Source organism: Anolis sagrei, chromosome 3 (assembly GCF_037176765.1).
Source record: "Anolis sagrei isolate rAnoSag1 chromosome 3, rAnoSag1.mat, whole genome shotgun sequence".
Taxonomy (NCBI): domain Eukaryota; kingdom Metazoa; phylum Chordata; class Lepidosauria; order Squamata; family Dactyloidae; genus Anolis; species Anolis sagrei.
The window spans coordinates 103,196,709-103,217,833 of record NC_090023.1 but is presented as its reverse complement, the minus strand read 5'-3'; the positions used below and the strand labels follow the sequence as shown (position 1 = coordinate 103,217,833).

At 38.6% G+C, this 21,125-nt stretch overlaps 1 protein-coding gene across 1 annotated transcript in view; it reads left to right on the top strand.

The window, feature by feature from the left end:
* Window positions 1–20,515, top strand: part of LONRF2 (LON peptidase N-terminal domain and ring finger 2) — a 46,342-nt gene extending 25,827 nt beyond the window's left edge. The window contains exons 2-12 of the mRNA XM_060769768.2: window positions 1,569–1,687; window positions 2,604–2,726; window positions 3,370–3,531; window positions 4,268–4,493; window positions 5,200–5,299; window positions 5,723–5,837; window positions 6,618–6,739; window positions 8,628–8,786; window positions 9,841–10,003; window positions 13,363–13,512; window positions 16,924–20,515. Of these exons, the coding sequence (XP_060625751.2) occupies window positions 1,569–1,687; window positions 2,604–2,726; window positions 3,370–3,531; window positions 4,268–4,493; window positions 5,200–5,299; window positions 5,723–5,837; window positions 6,618–6,739; window positions 8,628–8,786; window positions 9,841–10,003; window positions 13,363–13,512; window positions 16,924–17,082 (1,598 nt within the window). The 3' untranslated portion in view covers window positions 17,083–20,515. The remainder of the gene's footprint in view (window positions 1–1,568; window positions 1,688–2,603; window positions 2,727–3,369; window positions 3,532–4,267; window positions 4,494–5,199; window positions 5,300–5,722; window positions 5,838–6,617; window positions 6,740–8,627; window positions 8,787–9,840; window positions 10,004–13,362; window positions 13,513–16,923) is intronic.
* Window positions 20,516–21,125: the final 610 nt, after the last annotated feature.

Below are 21,125 nucleotides of genomic sequence, written 5' to 3'. Positions count from 1 at the left end.
TAGCATAGCTTGTAGGAACTGATAATATTTTAAATTTGCCTGTTTAAAATAAAATACAGGGTTAGTCAAAATGAATAGGCCAATAAGAAAATTAATTTTAGACGAATGTATGTTTATTGTAACCAAACTACAGCTACATATCGACAGATAAATTATCAAAGTTTTGTCTCACCTTCAGAGATGTTCGATATGGGCGCCCCGTGTGACACGGCAGACGTCCAGGCGATAGTCCAGTTCATTCCACATCCGTTGCAGCACATCCAACGTAATGGCATCGAATGCAGCACATATGCGCTGTTTTAAGTCGTCCAAGGTCAGCGGTAATGGAGGTCGGAACACAGTGTCTTTCACATACCCCCAGAGAGAAAAGTCGCATGGTGTGAGGTCGGGGGACCTGGGGGGCCACAGGAGGAATGGAAGATCAGTCACTCCAGCACGGCCAATCCAACGTCTGGGAAGGTGTTCGTTGAGGTACTCGCGTACACTGTTGTGCCAATGCGGAAGGGCACCGTCCTGTTGGAATACGAAATCGGGCACTTTCTCTTCTAACTGTGGCATCAACCATTCAGACAACATGTCAGCGTACACTATGCCTGTTACGGTTTTCTCCGCGAAAAAGAATGGGCCAAACACGTGACGGTTGGTTATTGCACAGAAAACGTTTACCTTCGGCGAATCCCTTACATGTTCCAATACGGCATGAGGATTTTCAGATCCCCAAAAGCGGAGATTATGCCTATTGACCTTCCCGCACAGGTGAAACGTTGCCTCATCACTGAAGACCAGTCTGTTGGCAAAGCCTTCCTCCTCTAGTCTTCGCTGCATTGATTCGCAAAAATCGTGTCGTTTCGAATAGTCACCTTTTTTCAAAGCCTGCACCATTTGCAATTTATACGGCTTGAACTGCAAACGTTTGCGTAACACGCGCCACACAGTTTTTTGCGGAACGTTCAATTCCATGGAAACACGATTTGTCGACTTCTGGGGACTTCGTTGAAAGGATGCACGAATGGATTCCACTGTGTCTTCGGAGACACGCGGTCGTCCTGTGGTTTTACCCTTGCATAAGCAGCCCGTCTCCTCAAATTGCTTTACCCACCTCGCAATGGAATGTCGATGAGGTGGTTCCTTGCCATACTTGGCTCGAAATTCTCGCTGGACCGTAATTACTGACATTGTTTTAGCAAATGTCATCACACAAAACGCCTTCTCTTTGCCTGATTCCGCCATTTTGAAAACAGCGACTCCTAGCGACGCCTAGCGGCATTAACGTACATGTGTGTTGCTCAAAAAAAACTTTGATCGTTTATCTGTCGCTACGTAGCTGTGGTTTGGCTACAGTAAACATACATTCGGGTACAATTAATTTTCTTATTGGCCTATTCATTTTGACTAACCCTGTATGTTCATTTTAATTTTGCATTTTTTTCTGTAGGGTCTTAATGATTTGTACTTTCCAATTCAAACTACAGTACTTTTTCGTGGCCTTAAATGACATTTCATTAACTACTCATTTCGAACATAACCACAAAGTTTCAGTAACATGTTCTCGTCTTCTTGCATTACAGCTTCCTGTAAATGTGTGTTAATAGCAGAGCGAGCAGAACTTTTTATATCTATGAAGAATTATCAACAAGCTCTTTATGATGCAGAAGCACTCTGCCAAAACAAACCCCACTGGCCAAAGGTATGTTGAAGTTGCCAAAAAGTAAAAGAGTAGAGGCCGGATATAGTAGGAGGCTGGATTTGAACACGAGTACATTGGAAATTGTTTTTAACAGAAATTTAGGAAAAATGCCTTTTATGTGTGAAAAAAATATGGTTGTTGTGGAGTCATTCATTCTGGCCAATGAAAATTCTTACAGTTTTATTGTCTTGTGGCATTTTCATACTGTGTCATTTAATTGTAGCTTGTCACTAAGTCCAAACCTGCACAAATCAATTATGGTAGATTGGGATAAGGCAGCTGTATAAATCATGGTTTCAATATGACTTCCTTCTTTAACTGTGGATGAAGGTAATTACAGTTTGCCATTAGTTGACAGACGATCTGAAGGCACATACATGCACACAGATTTTGAGGTATCTTTCATCAGTTTAAAATTACAACAATGATTGTCTAAAATGCACCACTATGCTGGGGTTCTGAACCTTTCCAGTTAATCTAATTTCAACAACAGTCACATTTTTAGTACCCATAGAATTCCCCATGTGAATTTTCAAAGTTTAAAGGAATCAGGCTTTATATTTCATAGCCATTTGTCACAATTTGTATTCAGTTCCTAAATAAACTTGTCTATACTTGCACCTTCCGGATGTGTTGTATTAGAACTCCTGTCACAATAGCCAGCATGATAATGGTTCTTGCTAGTTGATGAGGGTAAAAACAGTGGTCCGACATTTGGGAGGGCACTAGGTCAGACTTTATTCTAAAACTCAACTGTGTATCCTCCATTCCCTTCATCTCTTTTTTCATCTCTTTGGGTTCAACCTTATTTTGAAAGAATGAAGTTCTTATAAGATTTAAGGATTGACTATAAGTACATTACAGCCTATGGGTTTGGAAATTATAATGCATTGATTTCTTATGTGTATGCATACAGGGCCATTATGTGAAAGCACATGCTCTTTCTGGATTAGGAAGGATTGAAGAAGCATTGAAGGAGTTTCTTTATTGTGTTGCCTTAAATCCTGAGTGGAGTTCAATGAAGTTGGAAGCCCAAAAGGTAAAGACAGTACATATTGTTTGATGAGTATAGTCTCTCAGTGTGTTTATATTTGTTGGGCTCACCAGATAAATAATGTTTTGACTGAATATAGCTGAATATAGCACATGAGCCTACAGCTCAGGTGTTACTCAATCAGTTGCTAGACTAGTTTTTTTGTTTTCATAGAATGGTTCTTCGTGGCTCATAAGCTTATGGAATTCAGCACCAGATTTAGCATCTAATAACTTAATTTAGTCTAATGAAACCATGACTATAGGAGCCATCTAGTCTAATTCCCTGCCATATATGAATACACATTTAAAACACTTCCAAAGCACTCTTTTTGTAGGTCATTTATTTGTTATTTATAACAAATATTGCAAGTATTTAAATTTTGTATAATTGTTATTATGAAAAAACAGTTCTTGTTTGTTTGTTTGAAAGATGTAGGGAGAATGAACATCTATTTGATACACATAACCAGGACGGGTGCAAAATATGTTCATAGGATTTGGGGGGGGGGGGGGGAGACAATTTCGAAGTGAGAAAGCATGAGGTTCTGTTTTTCAGAATGCTTTACCTTCTATTGATTTGTTTTTCTATAGATACACTGAGCTGTGAATCAACATTTTTGAACTTATATGTGCTTTTCTTTGTCTAGATAATGTGCGACATGTTTTTTCCAGCATTTGAAAATGTGCAAGATAGTCTAACAACACCTTTTTGTAACCGGACTTCTTATACAAGGTTGAAACCTGCATTTTTAAGTAGCATAAATACACAGTCTTCTGGAGAAGATGGATCATCTGCAGAGAGTTCAAAGGTAAAGACTTGGAGAACATATATACTAAATATAAAAGCTGGAAGTCTGAATGTCACCTGCTTGCTTGAATATTCTTCATTTGTCCTTGGAACATAATGTAGGCTATTATATTGTTTTCCTACCCAGTTTCTAGATGAGTTGGGTCTATAATACCTGATCTCAACATAAAATAAGCTGAATATGAGAAAATAATTTGTTAACTTAAATGTGTAATCATATTGCATGTTTTGGAGCTCTTTTTAATAGTACTGGGAAAGCTTACTGTTTGTACTAACTACAGAAGCCCTTCTGGCCTTTTATTCTGGAGGAGTACTTGAAATAATTTTTAGATCTATAATAATGTTTTTAAAATATACCTGCTCTGTTTCAGCAGTTATTCAAGCAAGCAGAGCTTTGCAATTATTTCATTGACTTGGAATAGGGGTGACAAACACGTGGCTTTCAAGATATTGTTTGACTGGAATTTCCAGCATTTGCCATTGACTGTGTGACTAGGGCTTCTCAGAACTGTAATTTGATAGGATCTGGAGGGGTGGGGTGCATGGGTCTTACTTTTTAATGTAAATAAGACACATAGTCGAATGTAATGAAACAAGGGTGAGAAAATGGTAGAAGCATTACTTAGCATAGGTCATGGAATAAATTGCTGTGATACCATTCTTAAGTCATTGCTACAGACATTTCAGTTGGTAAATGGAGATGGAAAAATCTGAGTCACATTTCTTATCTGTTTCAGGAGACTGTTCTGAAGTTAACAAAAAACCCATCTCAAGAGATTGATGTATATCGAAATATTGATACTTCTGTTTCTCATCCGATACTGGATTCCTATTTTGAAGAGAATAAAAAATCTTTGGGAATAATCCTGTCCAGTTTACCCAGTCCTAGCTTAAAAAGAAAATTCTCTACTGATGTGGGGGATTTACAAGGCTTGGATGTCCCCAGTAAAATTCCCCGCAAAGGTCTGTGTCTAAAGGTGGATTACATTGTTCCCTTATGAGATTCTGTACTCATTTTGCAAGGGAATGCATTGCTCTGCCACTTTTGTTTTAGGGTTTATTTTACTAGGATTAGCTGATCCATTTCTGTTCTAAGCAGAATAACCAAAATGCCCGTGTTTGTAGAGTACAACAAATGACTTTGTGTAAGAAGAGACTGTTCTTGTAGAGTGGGGAAATGCTTATGGGTTACAAATGTACATTCAATGAAAGTGAGTATTAGAGCAAATATAATATGTTCTAATTCTCTATTGGTAGAATGCAAGAAATCCATAAGTGTACTTGTAATAATAAGGGCTCCCTTGTGGCACAGTGGATTAACCACTGAGCTGTTAAACTTGCTGGCCGAAAGGTTGCCGGTTCAAATCCATGGAGTGGGGTGAGCTCCCACAGTTAGCTCCAGATTCTGCCAACCTAGCAGTTTGAAAACATGCAAATGTGAGTAGATCAATAGGTACCGCACCGGCGGGAATGTAACGGCGCTCCATGCAGTCATTCTGGCCACATGACTTTGGAGGTGTCACATCAGAACAACACCAACATCTTAATTTATTGTAGCACAGACAGGCTTATTTGAGGTGGTTTAATTCAAATGATCTTAATGGGAGCTAAAATTGCCTGTATTTTTTGAGTTTTGCTGATTTTGTATGTTTTACTTTTCTATAAAAAGATGGAGATGCTGCTTGTGGAAACTCCACCTCTTTTCCCTTAAAGGAGATACTTGGAAACCTTGTGGATGCATCAGATTTTGAGTGTTCCCTCTGCATGAGGTATTACCAAGATACCAAAAAACAACTTATATTTGCTAAGCATTGCAATGGAGGTGGGGTTAGGGCAAGAGGAAGAAGTACGTAACAAGAAGTACATAAAATGTAATTCCCTTAAAAAATAATAAACCATATTTTCAGCTCATATAGTTATTTTTAAAGCATGGTGTAGTAGGGGTTTAAAGGAGAGTTAATATATATCTTGCATAAATAAGTCAAGAGACCATTTTAAATAACGAACTTAAGTTTGAGCTGATAGTTGCTTCTCCATAGAGAAGGGTTAATTGTCATTTTTATTAGATTGAATGCCAATTTTATTGCCCTTAATGTGATTTGAACATCTCATGCAGTTAGTTGTACACTCACATGGAAAATGGAAGTATGAAGTAACCAGTACTTATTGAAATCCCAATGTTTCTTATTCAGGTTATTCTATGAACCTGTTGCTACTCCTTGTGGACATACCTTCTGCCTCAAATGCCTTGAACGTTGTCTGGACCATAATCCACATTGTCCACTCTGTAAGGAAAAGCTCTCTGAAGTAAGTTCTCTCTCTCCCCCCCTCCCCCAAATCTCTATACTGCTTAAATGAAAGAATATAAAATGTAAAAACACTGGTTAAACATTCTTACTGTTAGTAAATTGACTGTTTTTATTTATGGATGCAGTGACCTGTAAAATGAGCTTATGAAGTGGGCCTTTTCCAGTCATAGAAACTTGGTTTAACCTTTGGTTTGTTAGTAAAACGGAGTTACTGTGTCACAAAATGATGCATGTCTAAAAACATGAATTGTTTCCAAATTGTTGGACTGTTAAATGCTTCCTCCAGTAAAACTCAGGAGGTAATTTGAAATTTCCCCTCCTTGCCTATGAAAACCCTATGAAATAAGTCAACAGACAACTTAAAAGCACAGATACACATGGTGCCAGCTGTTCTAGGTGCTGAGCCTTATCTCTAAAATAGGTACAACAGCTTCCATAGCTCCTTTAAAGTTCGCAGTGTATCCCAGACCAGATTGACAGAGAAAGACTAGCCAACATAACTTGCTGTATTAGTGGGCATTCTATTTCATCTTTAGGCATTATTCCCTACCACTACTTTGCTTGGTGAGATTTCTGTCTTGGCTGTTAACTGTTTTATCCAGATACTAAAATATAATACAAAGCCATGTTGGCAAACTGTGTACTTCAAAACTTAAAATTTGGATGATTACCATTGCCATGGTAATATTGGCTCTGTCTTCTTACTCAAAGCCAGTCTAGTTATAGGCCATTGATATGAAACAAAATAACTTACATTTGTGAACTTACTCTTTCATAGTTTTTGGCAAGCCGAACTTACAAAAAGTCCGTCCTTACTGAAGAATTAATAGTTCGATACTTGCCAGAAGAATTGTCTGAAAGGAAGAAAGTTTATGAAGAAGAAATGAAGGAATTATCAAAGTAAGTAGTTTTTGTTTTAAAAAAGAAGAGAACACTGTTTTGAAGACAACAACAATTTTAAGTCAGACATTGTGATTGCTGAGTGCTGACTGATCCTTTAACAAACCTTCCTACTGAAGACGCAGGTTCGCAGTTTGGGAGTGATCCTGGATTCATCGCTGAGCCTGGAACCCCAGGTCTCGGCGGTGGCCGGGAGAGCTTTTGCACAATTAAAACTTGCGTGCCAGCTGCACCTATTCCTTGGGAACTCTGATTTGGCCACGGTAGTCCACGCTCTGGTTACATGCAACGCTCTGTACATGGGGCTGCCTTTGAAAACTACTCGGAAGCTTCAATTAGTCCAGCGGTTGGCAGCCAGGTTGCTAACGGGAGCAGCGTACAGGGAGCAAATCACTCCTTTGTTACGCCAGCTTCACTGGCTGCCGATTAGCTTCCAGGCACAATTCAAAGTGATGGTTTTAACCTTTAAAGCCCTAAACAATTCTGGCTCATTTTACCTGTCCGAACATATCTCCAGCTATGAACCATTTGCAGCTTAAGATCATCAAGAGAGGCCCTGCTCTCAATCCCGCCACTCTCGCAAAGGCAGTTGGTGGGGACGAGAGACAGGGCCTTCTCAGCAGTGGCCCCCCATCTGTGGAACTCCCCCCCTAAGGACATCAGGCTGGCCACCTCCCTCCTGTCCTTCAGGAGACAACTGAAGACCTGGCTGTGGGACCAGGCATTTGACTAGAGGCATTGACCAGAGGACAATGGCAGCTTGGAAAGGAAATTTGAACATTACGACATTGGATTTGTTTGGGTGGATCTTGGTTTTAGCGTTGTGTTAGTTGAATGTTAAATGATTTTTTTGATTATTTTTATAATGCTTTAATCAAGCTTTACTCTTTTTAATTGACTGTATAAGTTGATAGCATCACTGATGCTTATGTAAAGCCACCCTGAGTCCCCTTGTGGGAGAAGGGCGGGGTAGAAATGAAGGAAATAAAAAAATAATAAATAGTTATGTATGGAAGATATTACTTGTCAGGTGATTCTGCATCAGGAATGTTCAAATTTCCATCATCCCCATATATATTGTGTTTGCCATCCTACTATCACAGTTAGTATGCTCCCAGTCCTGTCCTCTGAGCATTGCATGTTTGGTAGACGGTTTAAGTGTGGGTGCATTTAGCTTATTGATAGCATGTCCAGAGCCAGTACATGTGGTCCCATTTTGCTTTCCTATGTTTGGTGTTCAAATATTGGGGAGGAACATCTACAGCACAAGAGAATTGGATGACTCGAGTCCATAGACCTGGTCCTCCAAAGAGCATTTCAACCAGAAGTCTGTACTACCTATCTATAGTAGGCAGTATAACATCTGTGACAGGGACTTGGGGGACCTGTAGTAACAAATGAGCACCATTTTCTCAAAGTTAGAAATTGTAATTGATAACTTTTTCTTTCTTTGTAATGGAGGAGGGGGGTGGGTTCATATAAAGTAGACATTTGGGAAAAGGATGAAGTTAAATAGCTAGTTCTTTACATTTAAAAAAATAAACTTTATCTTGTTTTGTTTTGATTTATGTTTTGTATCCCTAAGTTGTGAAATTGTACATTTATTATATTTATCGATTCATTTTTGATAATGTGTTATTGCTGCTGTAGGTTGGATTTATTTTTGGGATTTGGGATTTGGGAGGGTTGGTTATTTTTGTCTTTATTCAGCTTCATGCAACATTGAATGTTTGTTGATATCTGTTGTAAACGGCCCTGAGTCCCCTCAGGGAGATAGGGTGGGATATAAATAAAGCATTATTATTATTATTATTGTTATTATTGTTATTAGTATTAGTATTAGTATTATTTTACGTGAACTAAAACATTGTTGTTTGTTCTCTTACAGTCTGAATAAAGATGTGCCCATCTTTGTTTGCACCATGGCTTTCCCCACCATCCCTTGCCCTCTTCACGTCTTTGAACCCCGATATCGGCTAATGATAAGAAGATGCATGGAAACTGGTACCAAACAATTCGGCATGTGCTTAGCTGATGAACTGAAAGGGTGAGCAAAAGATTTGGAAGTCAATGTTCTGAAAGAAGACCTACTGGAGATTTAAGTCCACTTGATTTGGAATGCCCCCATCCCAAAAATATGTGGTTTGGCTGCAGTTTATAAAAGCATGGCATGGCTGCTTTCCCCACTTTCTCTTTTTTAAGAGTGGGAGAACAGAGTGGTGAGAAGAAGCATTATTTCTCTGCCTTTGGATACTTCTCCCTGAGTGGATACTTTCAGGGTCTAGAAATAATCTGTGGCAATGAAGAAAATGGATGTGAGAGCTGCTTTTCCCAGTGCTTCTCTTCTCCACTCGTTGTCCTTGCTATGGCCACCATACTCTCAATCCCTCCGGAGTCTTGGTGGTGGGAAACATTGAAGTGAGGCTGTGAAGGCTGACAGTGCATTTCTTCCTCAAACTTTATGACAGGTTTGAAATTCCTCCCTGCCACACCTACTCCCCTTATGAGTTCAGCTTTGATACTAAAAAAAAATCCATTTGTTTTCATTTGGGATTAAATTAAGTCTGTCTGTTTTAGATTTCTTTACAAGATTTCTGGCAATTCATGGCTCTAGATATGTGTAGTGGTTTAAAATTGCTGCTTTAGAAGATTGTTAAAAATCTACTTTAAAAAAACATTCTTTGCAAATAGCATCTTGCTTTGTTACCATTCTTTCATCTTCATGTGAACATTTTTGTTTACTGATATGTAAGTACAACGTGCCCATGCATCATTTGTTTGTAAAATGTATAAGTGGGTAATTAATCAGTAACAAAACAGTCATGGCATCACTGTCTTCTTCCATTATTTGGGTTGTGCTAAAGAAAAAATATGTGGCTCTTTGACCTTTTCATAGTACTGAAATATGAAACATTAATCCATATACTTTGTACCTCTTACCTTATCTGGCCAAGTAGGTCTATAAGTCATCCAAAAACTTGTACAGTTTGATCCTAGATTTGTTTATTAGAAGGAACCCATGTGGTGTCAATGACCTTTACTTTATAAGTCTGCTTAAGAGAGTTGCCTGAACATTGCTCACTGTTTCTTGTGTCCCTTAGGTTTGCTGATTATGGCTGTATGTTAGAGGTCAGGGACGTGAAGTTTTTTCCTGATGGACGCTCAGTTGTTGATACAGTTGGGGTTCGACGTTTCCGGGTCTTGAGCCATGGTCAACGAGATGGATATAACACTGCAAACATTGAATATCTGGAAGATAAAAAGGTAGATTTTGTGCAGTTGTTTCTCCATTTCCCTTCCATGTGTGCCGTCTCTTTCTTCATTGTAAATTAAATCACACTTTTTCCTCATTCACCATCTGACAGCTCTTACCCAAGCTTCTTAATGTTAATCTCTGTGTTGCTTTTGCTTGGGGTTAATGCAAAGCCCTTCTTTAATGCACAACTTTACTTACATTCTTGCCCTGAAATAACTTCTTTTCTCATCTTTACACCATACACAATGCTTTACTAGCCTAATGTTGTTGCTGTTGGGTGCCTTCAAGTTACTTTTTACTTAGGTTCACCCCATAATAAGGTTGCCATATCACAGGGATTTGTTAGCAAGGTTTATTGGGGGGGGGGGGGATCTTCACCTTCCTCTGAGACTGAGAGAGTGTGACTTGCCCAAGGTCACACCATTTGTTTCCATGGCTGAGCAGGGATTTGAACTCTGATCTCCATGCCTTAGTTCAACACTCAAACCATTACAGCATATTGGCTCTCTGTTAATCCTAACATTAGCACACTTTAATAGTTATTGTTTATGATTAAAATACTATACTGAAAATTTTAGCACATCAGGTCCCCATCCAAGGTGTCATCACAACCAGGAGCATATTTATAGATATGTTTACAATTTCCTTGTCTCTGAATTCTAGGATCATTTATCAAATAAGAAATTACAAGTTTATAGTAAAAGGTAGCTGGGAAGATGAGAAGTGTAAACTCCACTGAAATGAGTGAACTCAGTATGCTTCTGTTGTAGCCATGGGATAGGAATAGCATTTCTAATCTGTTATATCAGGCCTCTTCATGTTGTGGCACTCTTTAGATCGATGATACAGCTTTAAAAAGCTCTATGAGATCACATGTTCTTCAGTCATACTTTGGTCACTGGCTTTTAATCCTGTTAATTTCTGCAAGTAGTTTCTTCAGTAGAACAAAATAAAAGCGTTTTTAAACAGAAATAAAAGGTGGCTACAAGAAAAATAGTTTTTTATATGAAAGTTTTTTAAATGTGACAGTCTTTTTGGTTCACTGGACCAAAGATGCAGATCAGAGCTCAGTTATATGTGAGCAGGTTCCAAAGTTGACAGATTTCTGTAGTGTCATAAAACATTTGTATTATATTACAAATGTTTTTGTACAAAAACGTTTGTCTAGTGCCCTCAATTGTCCTTAGAATTCATCTTGTCTTGTAAGGTTATTTTGTTAGTTTATTTGTCAATCCTGCACTGTTCCATATAATTCACAGACACTCAGAGAACAGATTTGCCGTAGTGTGTAAATAATCCCTTGGCAAGCCGGGTAACTGTGTTGTCTTGCCAAGTGGCAAGGAGAACTTAATTGCTTCCGTGGAATTTTGAGCTGGTACAGAAGTATGGTAATAATTCCCTTACTACCAGGCCAGAATAATATGGCTCAAATAGTTATACAACAAATAGTGTATACAGTGTAAAGTGACTACTTGATAAATGGTTGCATTTATCCCATTGTATGATGTGAGTGAATCACCTTATTGTCTTTCCCACTTTTTATTTATGTTACTACTGAATCTGTCACTAAGATTACATCTTTAATAGTCGCAAAGTTATCCTGCATGATGTTAGTGCAGATTGAAAAACAGATGCAAATATGTGTGATCTATTCATCCATCCATCCTTGGAATCAGATTGATTCCCTTTTTAGTATTGACACATTCAGCTACCTCAACAAATAACAGTAGCATTCCCCAATTCCAAGATTCCACTTGGGTTTCCAAGTAAAGGCATGGACAAAAGCACTATGGTACACATGGGGAATCTAAGGTATTTCCACTAGGAAATTCTGCTGATTTGGTAATTCTGCAGCTATAGCACCATTACAAATGATTATGAAGGTTAAGGGTTGCAAGTTGACAACATTTGGATGTTCACATGATTTCCACTACTGCATTAACATCAATATGTGGATTTATGTTTTATTTACTGTCTTGAACTCTGTTTACTCTTCCTCTTCTCAAGAATGATTCTAAATGGCTTTACCTTTTAAATGCAGTGATTAAGGTTAAGAGTGAAATCTCTTAATACAGAAGCACTGTGGCACTTGATCTTCCTTAAGAATAATACCCAGCTAAGTAAAAGTCCCTGGGATTGTTAGTGATCTGGCTACTATCAGATTCTTTGTACTGCTGGGAGTGTTTGCTTAATGTTAGGATCTGTATCCTTCTGCCCATTGATAGAAATGATGAGTTGATTTTTGAATAGGTTTCCCAAATATCAAGCCGAAATGAATTATTTTTCTGTTCCAGCAAGCCTTGCATAAGAGTGTTGGTTCTTGAATAATTGTAAGCCCAGTCAGAAGATTACAACATCATGCCCATGTATGGGTTTAAGATTAAAATTTGGATGTACTAGATTAAGGACTATTGAAAGGTGAAAGGTGTGGAGCCCCCGGTGGTGCAATGGACTAAACCCTTGTGCCGTCAGGATTGCTGACCAATAGGTCAGCGGTTCGAATCTGGGGAAAGTGGGTTGAATTCCCTCTGTCAGCTCTAGATCCCCATACGGGGACATGAGAAAAGCCTCCCACAAGGATGGTAAAACATCAAATATCCAACTGTCCCCTGGACAACGTCCTTGCAGACAACCAATTCTCTCATACCAGAAGCAACTTGCAGTTTCTCAAGTCGCTCTTGACACACACACACACACAAAAGCATTGAAAAGTGTACCAAAAACAGAGAGTTAATGTGGTGTAGTAGTTTGAGTGTTGGACTAGGACTCTGGAAGGCTTCTAATGTGCATTCCCAAATGTATTTTTGGGAAATAGCTACCAACATCTTAATAGACCCTACCATCTGATTCACGTATATTGGCATGTTGCTGTGGCTTTCTGGTTGGCATTACAACACTAGTTTTACTTATGTGATCATTTATTTGCTCCCTTAACTACATAATTGTTATACTTTTATCATATTCTGTTGAGTGAAATGAGGAAATTAACACGCAGTTGCACCTGAAACAATGCACTGCCTTAAGGATAATTGTTTTCACTGTAAAGAAGGACGTTTATAGCAGAGCTTGAAGTGACTTTTTGAACTAAAGTCCCAGAATATCGTAGCATGGCTAATGGGAACTAGCCCAAAAGTGTACCTTTCCCAAGCTCTGGCTTATAGCACTTGGAATGGTGAGAAATGTCTAGCAGTTTCTGCTTTAGGCTTAGGTGGCAGGATGTGCCTGGAGGGGGCTTCGATGTCTGTGCCCGTTCTTTGTCCAGAAATCAAGATATTATCTTGAAAATTATTATCAGTGGGCTTTACTGTTCTTCAAATTCAATGATATACTGCTAACAAGAGAAACTTGATTTTCACCCATTGACCAGGTGGAAGGGGCAGAGTATGAAGAACTTGTCCGCCTTCATAATTCAGTCTACGATCAAGCTGTTTCCTGGTTTACTTCACTGAAAGACAACATGAAAGCGCAAATTCTAAACCACTTTGGGTCAATGCCAGGGAAAGAAAATGAGCCACAGGTAAACATTATATCTCTTAAGAGAGAAGGGAGAACATCCCAAAATACAAAGGATACAAATTGGTTAAATGGACGAACCCAGAGGGTGCTCACTAATGCTTCCTCTTCATCTTGGAAAGAAGTGATGAGCGGAGTTACGCAGGGTTCCGTCCTGGGCCCGGTCCTGTTCAACATCTTTATTAATGACTTAGATGAAGGGTTAGAAGGCAGGATCATCAAGTTTGCAGACAACACCAAATTGGGAGGGATAGCAAATACTCCAGAGGATAGGAGCAGGATTCAAAACGATCTTGACAAATTAGAGAGATGGGCCAAAACTAACAAAATGAAGTTTAACAGTGACAAATGCAAGATACTCCACTTTGGCAGGAAAAATGAAATGCAAAGATATAGAATGGGGGGTGCCTGGCTCAAGAGTAGTACGTGTGAAAAAGATCTTGGAGTCCTCATGGACAACAAGTTAAACATGAGCCAACAATGTGATGTGGCGGCAAAAAAAACCAATGGGATTTTGGCCTGCATTAATAGGAGCATAGTGTCTAGATCTAGGGAAGTAATGCTACCACTCTATTCTGCTCTGGTTAGACCACACCTGGAATATTGTGTCCAATTCTGGGCACCACAATTCAAGAGAGATATTGACAAGCTGGAATGTGTCCAGAGAAGGGCTACTAAAATGATCAAGGGTCTGGAGAACAAGCCCTATGAGGAGCGGCTTAAGGAGCTGGGCATGTTTAGCCTGAAGAAGAGAAGGCTGAGAGGAGATATGATAGCTATGTATAAATATGTGAGAGGAAGCCACAGGGAGGAGGGAGCAAGCTTGTTTTCTGCTTCCTTGGAGACTAGGACGCGGAACAATGGCTTCAAACTACAAGAGAGGAGATTCCATCTGAACATGAGGAAGAACTTCCTGACTGTGAGAGCCGTTCAGCAGTGGAACTCTCTGCCCCAGAGTGTGGTGGAGGCTCCTTCTTTGGAAGCTTTTAAACAGGGGCTGGATGGCCATCTGTCAGGGGTGATTTGAATGCAATATTTCTGCTTCTTGGCAGGGGGTTGGACTGGATGGCCCATGAGGTCTCTTCCAACTCTTTGATTCTATGATTCTATGAAAGGAGGTGCAATTGAAGGAGTCCATGGCTATAGGTGATGTGGCTGTAAGCTTCTATCATCCACCTTAATGGTGTGTCTGGGCTATGATAGCTTTGGGCAAAAATGAGCAATTGACTGAAGCCCAGTCTCAGTCATCACAGATTATCGAACTGGGTGGTAGGGAGAGAATATGGTTCAGACAGAGATTGTGTACTGTGACAGTAGAGTCTGTAAGGACCTTGACTCCAGTACCAAGTAACCCATAGCCTCATGCAACCCTCAGTTGGTGTAATAGAAAGATGAAGAAAACATTTTCTCTCCCAACTGGTGTGGAGAATTTTTTGTCCACTTCCAACTCTGCAAGGAGAAGCTTGAAAAGCCAGAATCATGGATCTCTTGCCAGTATAGGTCCCCACTTACCTAAGAATCTTAGTGTTCAAGAAGGGCAGGTTTAAGTTTTCACATCCTCACATTCCCAAATGGAAGGAAATGAACGAATGAACCATTTTGCCTGAGCTTTATGTGGCTGGGTTTAGGGAGATGTTGTTTGGGACCTGCACAAGTCTCTATGTGTTTGAAGGTGGTGAAGCAAGGGACGAGCTGTGTGTATGGCACACATGCAACTGCCAATCCCCTACTTACTGTATAAATAAATCGGGAACAAAAAGGTCACCCAGCTCTACCTTAAAGGGCCTTCCACAATCTTGATAAATACCCAGTGATAGCAAAATACAAAGTTAACACAGAGTAGGCCTCTTTCATATGTTTGTCCTATTACAGGGATATCTATCTGCCTCACAGATCCCCTTTTCCCACTTTAGAGGAAGAAAAGAGAAGTAGATTCCGCTTCCTATACATAATATTTAGTACGCTCTTGAGTAGATTAGGATTTCAGAGTGAAATCTTTTCACTTAATTTGATAGTCACCATGCTGTCAAAAATTATTTTTGATCATTTCAAAAAAGAGATATTATACTCCTTTGAAAAATATACTTGGGGTTTATACAATGTGCTCAGTTCTCATGCGCCCCTAAGGTTAAAGCTGCATAAAATATCCTAAAAATTGGAGAACTAGAAAATTGCTTGTTTATCACCAAGAATTCTCACATATTTGACCCTAAAACACTAAAATATTTCATATTTGGTAAAAATTAGATTTAGACTTGTTTGGCATGGCTTCGTTTTCGATTTGTATCAATTATATAACAATGGTTATTTAAACTGTTTTTCATTGTTTTTAAACTGATTAGTTTTGTAGATTTATATTTTTTATTTACATATTTAAACTTTGTGAGTAGTTGTTATAATTTGTTTTAGATGTTTAATTAATGGGCTATTTGTTCATTTTGTATTGTTTTGTGTCATTAAATGTTTGCCATCCTTTGTTAGAAACGGCCCTGAGTCCCCTCAGGGAGATGGGCGGGTTATGAATAAAGTTATTAATGTTAATATTATCATTTGTCTTTATCATGTTAATATTTCTGAGACGTTAAATCATATTATACTTTCTTGAAGCCTGGTAAAATTAAAACCCAATCATCAAATAAGACTGATCTTAGAGGCCTATGTGAAAAACTAGCACCTATGTTTTGAAATACTGCATATCAGCAAGTAAGTGCTGCTGTGAGCAAAAAAAGTGTTATTCAGAGGTCTTAAAAGGAGAAAAACTATATGAAAGTATAATTGTGCTCCTACGTTCAGTTTTACTCAAAACTGAAGGACTAAGCAGAAGAAACAGTTCCCATTAATGGAAGGATTGTAAGAGGGGAAAAGGCTACATTAACAGGTGCTTCACCTTTTCCATGTCACAAGCAGCTGTGCTGGTCCCAAGATTGCCTGTTTCTACAGTCCCAACTACATGGACTCTCATTTAGGTTGTGACAATTGAAACATGTCATGGTAGGATTCAGTCCTTTTTTGAAAACAGAATATATATTCCAATTAAATAAATATTAGTGCTGCAGCATTCCAGTTGTCACTACTATACTGTACCTTGCAAACTGATCACGATTTTTCCTCTATTTCTGTTCTGGCTCATTTTATCTTTGCTCCATAGTGAGCAAAGATTTTTTTTAAAAGTAGCAGAAGGCTTCATAAGCTTGAGTGCTGTGTCTCCCCCCACCCCCCATTTTTCTTGTTTCTAAAATGTCATTGGAGGGGGGGGGGAAGGGTTTATTTTCAGTTTTTACACCCTAAGAATAATGCTGAAGGCTATATTTTGGATTATTCTTTAAATACTAAGATATTTTAGTATACTAAGCACTCTCCTTCTGGACTTGCTTATAATGACATGTATAATAGAACTTTTCGCCTTACTTCGCAGGGCAATCCCAGCGGTCCAGCTTGGTATTGGTGGCTTTTGGCAGTATTGCCACTGGAAAACAGGGCCCAGTTGGCTATTCTTGCCATGACGTCCCTTAAAGATCGTCTCATTGCCATACGACGTGTTTTAATATTTGTGACGCGCAAAAGACCCAGATGACACAGCCTTACTGATCCTGAAAGCTACTGGCTGCAAATGCCCATAAGAAAGAAGTTGGAGACTGAACAATTCTTCCTTTGAATGACACTGATCTGCTCATCTTAAGCATTCACCTTCTTTGCACAACCTCTGCCCTGTAGTTAACCAAGTATTCTGTGCCTATTGTCCTGGAGAAATCTGAGCCTCTTGGAAGTTGTGCCACAATTGCAACATAGCCAATAGTAGTTGCAGTGGTTACTGCTCATAATGGACTGTATATTTATTGTGATGAGATGACTGTGTCAGAAGCCCTAAAACGTCCTCAAAACCCCCTCAGAGGTTTTGACTTCTATGTAGCAAGGGCATGGTCGATTAGAAACTGAGAATATGTACTGTTAGAATACTCTGTAAAGGTAGCCAATTGAAGGGAAAATTCTCCAAAATGTCCTCTTAAAGAAGAATCCGCAAAAGGCAACAGGCATCAATGAACAGAACAACCTTTTAACTGCAGCATGTTGGTGTTGTCACAACTGATCTGTGAAGCTAAATTATACTTCCTGGACAAAATATTCCCTTTCCAAGGATATCATCCAAAAGAAAAACTAATGAACAGCACTGTATCTGATTATAATAAATCAATTTTGTGTGTTTGTAATTTGCATGCTGTATGTAAGACTATTTCAAAATATAGCTAGGAAGGCTATTCCTCCCCCTCCCATATCAGAACAAGCCCAAGCAACCTATATCGCAATAGAGGAAAAGTTGCATATGGACAGACCAGTTGTTTGTGGTTATGCCGGGGAACCCTACACACGTGCAGATCCCATAGTTTCCCTCCCATTGTGGTAGGAGTTCTCTTTCTATGTGGGATGCTTTTGTCTGCCATTGCAGCCCTTGAGTATGTTGAACTCCGTTGCTGGATTATAGCCAGAACATGTTCCTTATAATTCATTTCAAGTTGTTCAGTGGCTAACTTACTAAAGGCATTGAGAAATGGAATTGCCATTTTAGATTAGCCTTCATAGTAATTCTGTAATTTAAAAAACTTAAAGCAGGTTAAGGCCTAGTTTCCACCTCTACTCACAACTGCCATACAGGCCTAATCTGTGATTCTGGAATAATATTTGTTAGCACATTTTTTAAAAACCAAAACTTTTAATATTCCTTGTTCTGTACCGACCACTGTCTGTGCTTGGAATCTGTCCTTGGTGACAACATGAGGGGCGGCACACACTGAACCTGTAAAGGCAAACTTCAATGCAAGCTTAAACCAGGTGTTACCTTCAATTTGTTGTTGGTTTTGTAAATATAGATAGCTGTAATTTCAGTGTCCTTGTACCTGTTGGTAACTTTTTTTTCCTTAAAAAAAGTCATGTTGGGAAGAAACTTTAGCAGTAAATATGAAATAGCAAAGCTCCTCCTGATGCAAATCTCTGAGATTTACAGATTTGTTGAAATAATTGTCCTAATAGGAAGGGAAATACCATTGGTTCAAGTTTCAGAATGCTGCACAAACAGAAGGCAAACTGAAAGGTTCGTGATCATGTGCATGTGATCTGGCAAGGTGAAATAGTGGCAATACCAAAATAATTTTTAAAGTGCCTCCTTTTAAATTAGGAAAAGCCTGTTTTCTTCAGACAGAGATGAAATTTTTTGCACATGAATTCAGGAAGAAATATTATCCAAAAAGTGATTGACTGCATTGTTAGATATACTATAGTTGTAGTCAGACTGATACCTTATCAGAAGTTGCCAGTAGTTTGCTAGAAAGTAATCAAACACACCCTGAATGTACTGTAGTTGCCTCTACCTTGAATTCGCCTTTTGTAGTAAGTGAAGACCTGTGACTACTCTTAATTGTAAGCTCCATAACTTGTGACTGATAATCTAATGATCTCTAGCATAGCCTTCCTGATAACTTCACCAGAGTTGGTAGATTACATTTATTTATTCAAGTATTTTAAGGAGCTAGCATTAAAGCCAGAAAGGAGGGCTTTTTCCCCTTCTGTCCATTCCCTGGGTGCTATTGTACTTTTCCCAACACAGCTGTCTTCCTGTAAATCCATTGGACTTTAAAAGCTTCCAAGGTTATCTAGCAAGAGATTTTTCAAAATGTGCCCTCAATAGTCTTTGGCAGGGAATTTCAAACCTTTTCATGATTTCTTACATTACCTTTCACTGTGTTTGCTTAATTTTCTCCTCTTGATTTGAGTTCTCTTCCCCTTCATCGTATTTTCTGTGTTCTATTAATATCTGAAACAACAATTGAGCATAAATTTGTCCCATTAAGTAACAGAGTAATTTTATTTTGAGAAATTCTTTTCTCTGCTAGACCCCTGATATTTATATCTGATGTTCTGTTTTGGGTGGAGACCTTTTCCGACAGTTGTGTGGTGATGTTAACCCTTAAGATTCGGTTTTCTGGTTTTTGAATCAACTGTTGTACGGCGAGGCAAAACAGGTTAATTCAATTGATTCATTGGATCTACTTGAGTTGGCAGTAAACAGAATTTTGCTTCAGTCTATCAAAGTAAAATACTTCAGCCAACGTATCTGATGAATGGCAAATGTTTAAAATATATTTTGTCTTTGGCTGGCTGATTGAATATTTTAAAGATCAGGGGGTTAAGGTTTTTCTCAGCCCAGAAAAATGTTCAAAACAGATTTTATTGAGTATAACAGGGAGGGGCGAGGCATCCCAGCTTTCCCTATAAAAAGCAAGCATTCAAAAATCTGTTTTCCATTACTGGCCTGCCAAGTAAAGTTTCATGCTAACATATAGATTTTGTAGTGGGAAGTTCTATCTCTTTTTAATTTCTACCAATTGTTTGCTACTGTGGCCTTTTATCTACTACTCTTAACATCCTTTCTTCTTTTCACTGAGATTGCTGTGTGAATCCAGTGAGGTGATAATCGGCAGATTTCTGCTTCTTTGGTTCGTGCTGCAATTAATTTTCAAAGGAATAAATGGCAAAGCTATTCAGAGGGCTGTATGTGTTGGTCATACAGAAGCTTGCATAACGGAAGGCCTGGAGTTTGGTAGCGCCTTAATTTTGCAGCTTTAGAATGATTGTATCAACAAAGCACCACAAAAACCAGATCTGGAGCTTGTGACCAGTTGTCTTTTTTTAAAAGCATATTTATGTAGATTAAACTTGAAACAAAATCCTTATCTGTTTTGAAGCTAGTTGAAGATGTGTGTATGTGTGGGTGTACGTGTACATATGTATAAATATAAATTATTCATCTGCGCCTTTTTGTACTTAGTTTAAAAAAACCCACAAAAAAACCAGGTATGTGTTAAAATCATGTTTGGCACTTCTTGTTGCATAAAGCAAAGCCAAACCTTTTTTTTAAAAAAATATTTCTGCAATGTTCATTTCATGTACATTTGGAATATTCATGGGAAAATGTATTTATGTGATATTTGGAATAAAATAAATTCAATTAACAATTGTTTTCTGTATTTTTCCTCCAACCGTATTAGATAATATTCTGGGACTGAGGGAATGGCAGTTTAAATCCTTTTCTTCTTTTTCCAGCTGTTTTCCTTTCCACAACAGCTATCCTTTCTCTCTTCCTTAAGAGCAAAAGCTATAGCGAAGAAAGGTTAAGGTTCCATCACCAGACTGTCCCACATCTTTCTACTTAAATTACAAAAAATATTCCCAAATGGATTACTGAGGCTGAGCATCACATTGTAGGCTGAGTTTGTGAACAATTTGTTTTTCTTAAATCCATACAAAATTAGTTAAAATTTAATCATCACCTAGAAAGTGTTTAATCCCCTGCACTCCACCCTTTAGCTCTGGACCAAGAAATGTTCTTTGATTAGCAGTCTTAAACATACCATTTAACAAATTTGCATTTGGAGGATTGGGAATTATTTGTGGGTGTGGCAATAGTGCAATGATTGCAGCTGAAAAGCTGAATAAATTATAATGTCCTATATCTAATTTGCACTAATTGCTAAACAGGATACCAGCCAAAATGCCCTCTTGAAAATTTTGGATGTGAGTTTCTTTGGGACAAAAAGGGTTGTGCTCCATGCAGACTGTAGGGAC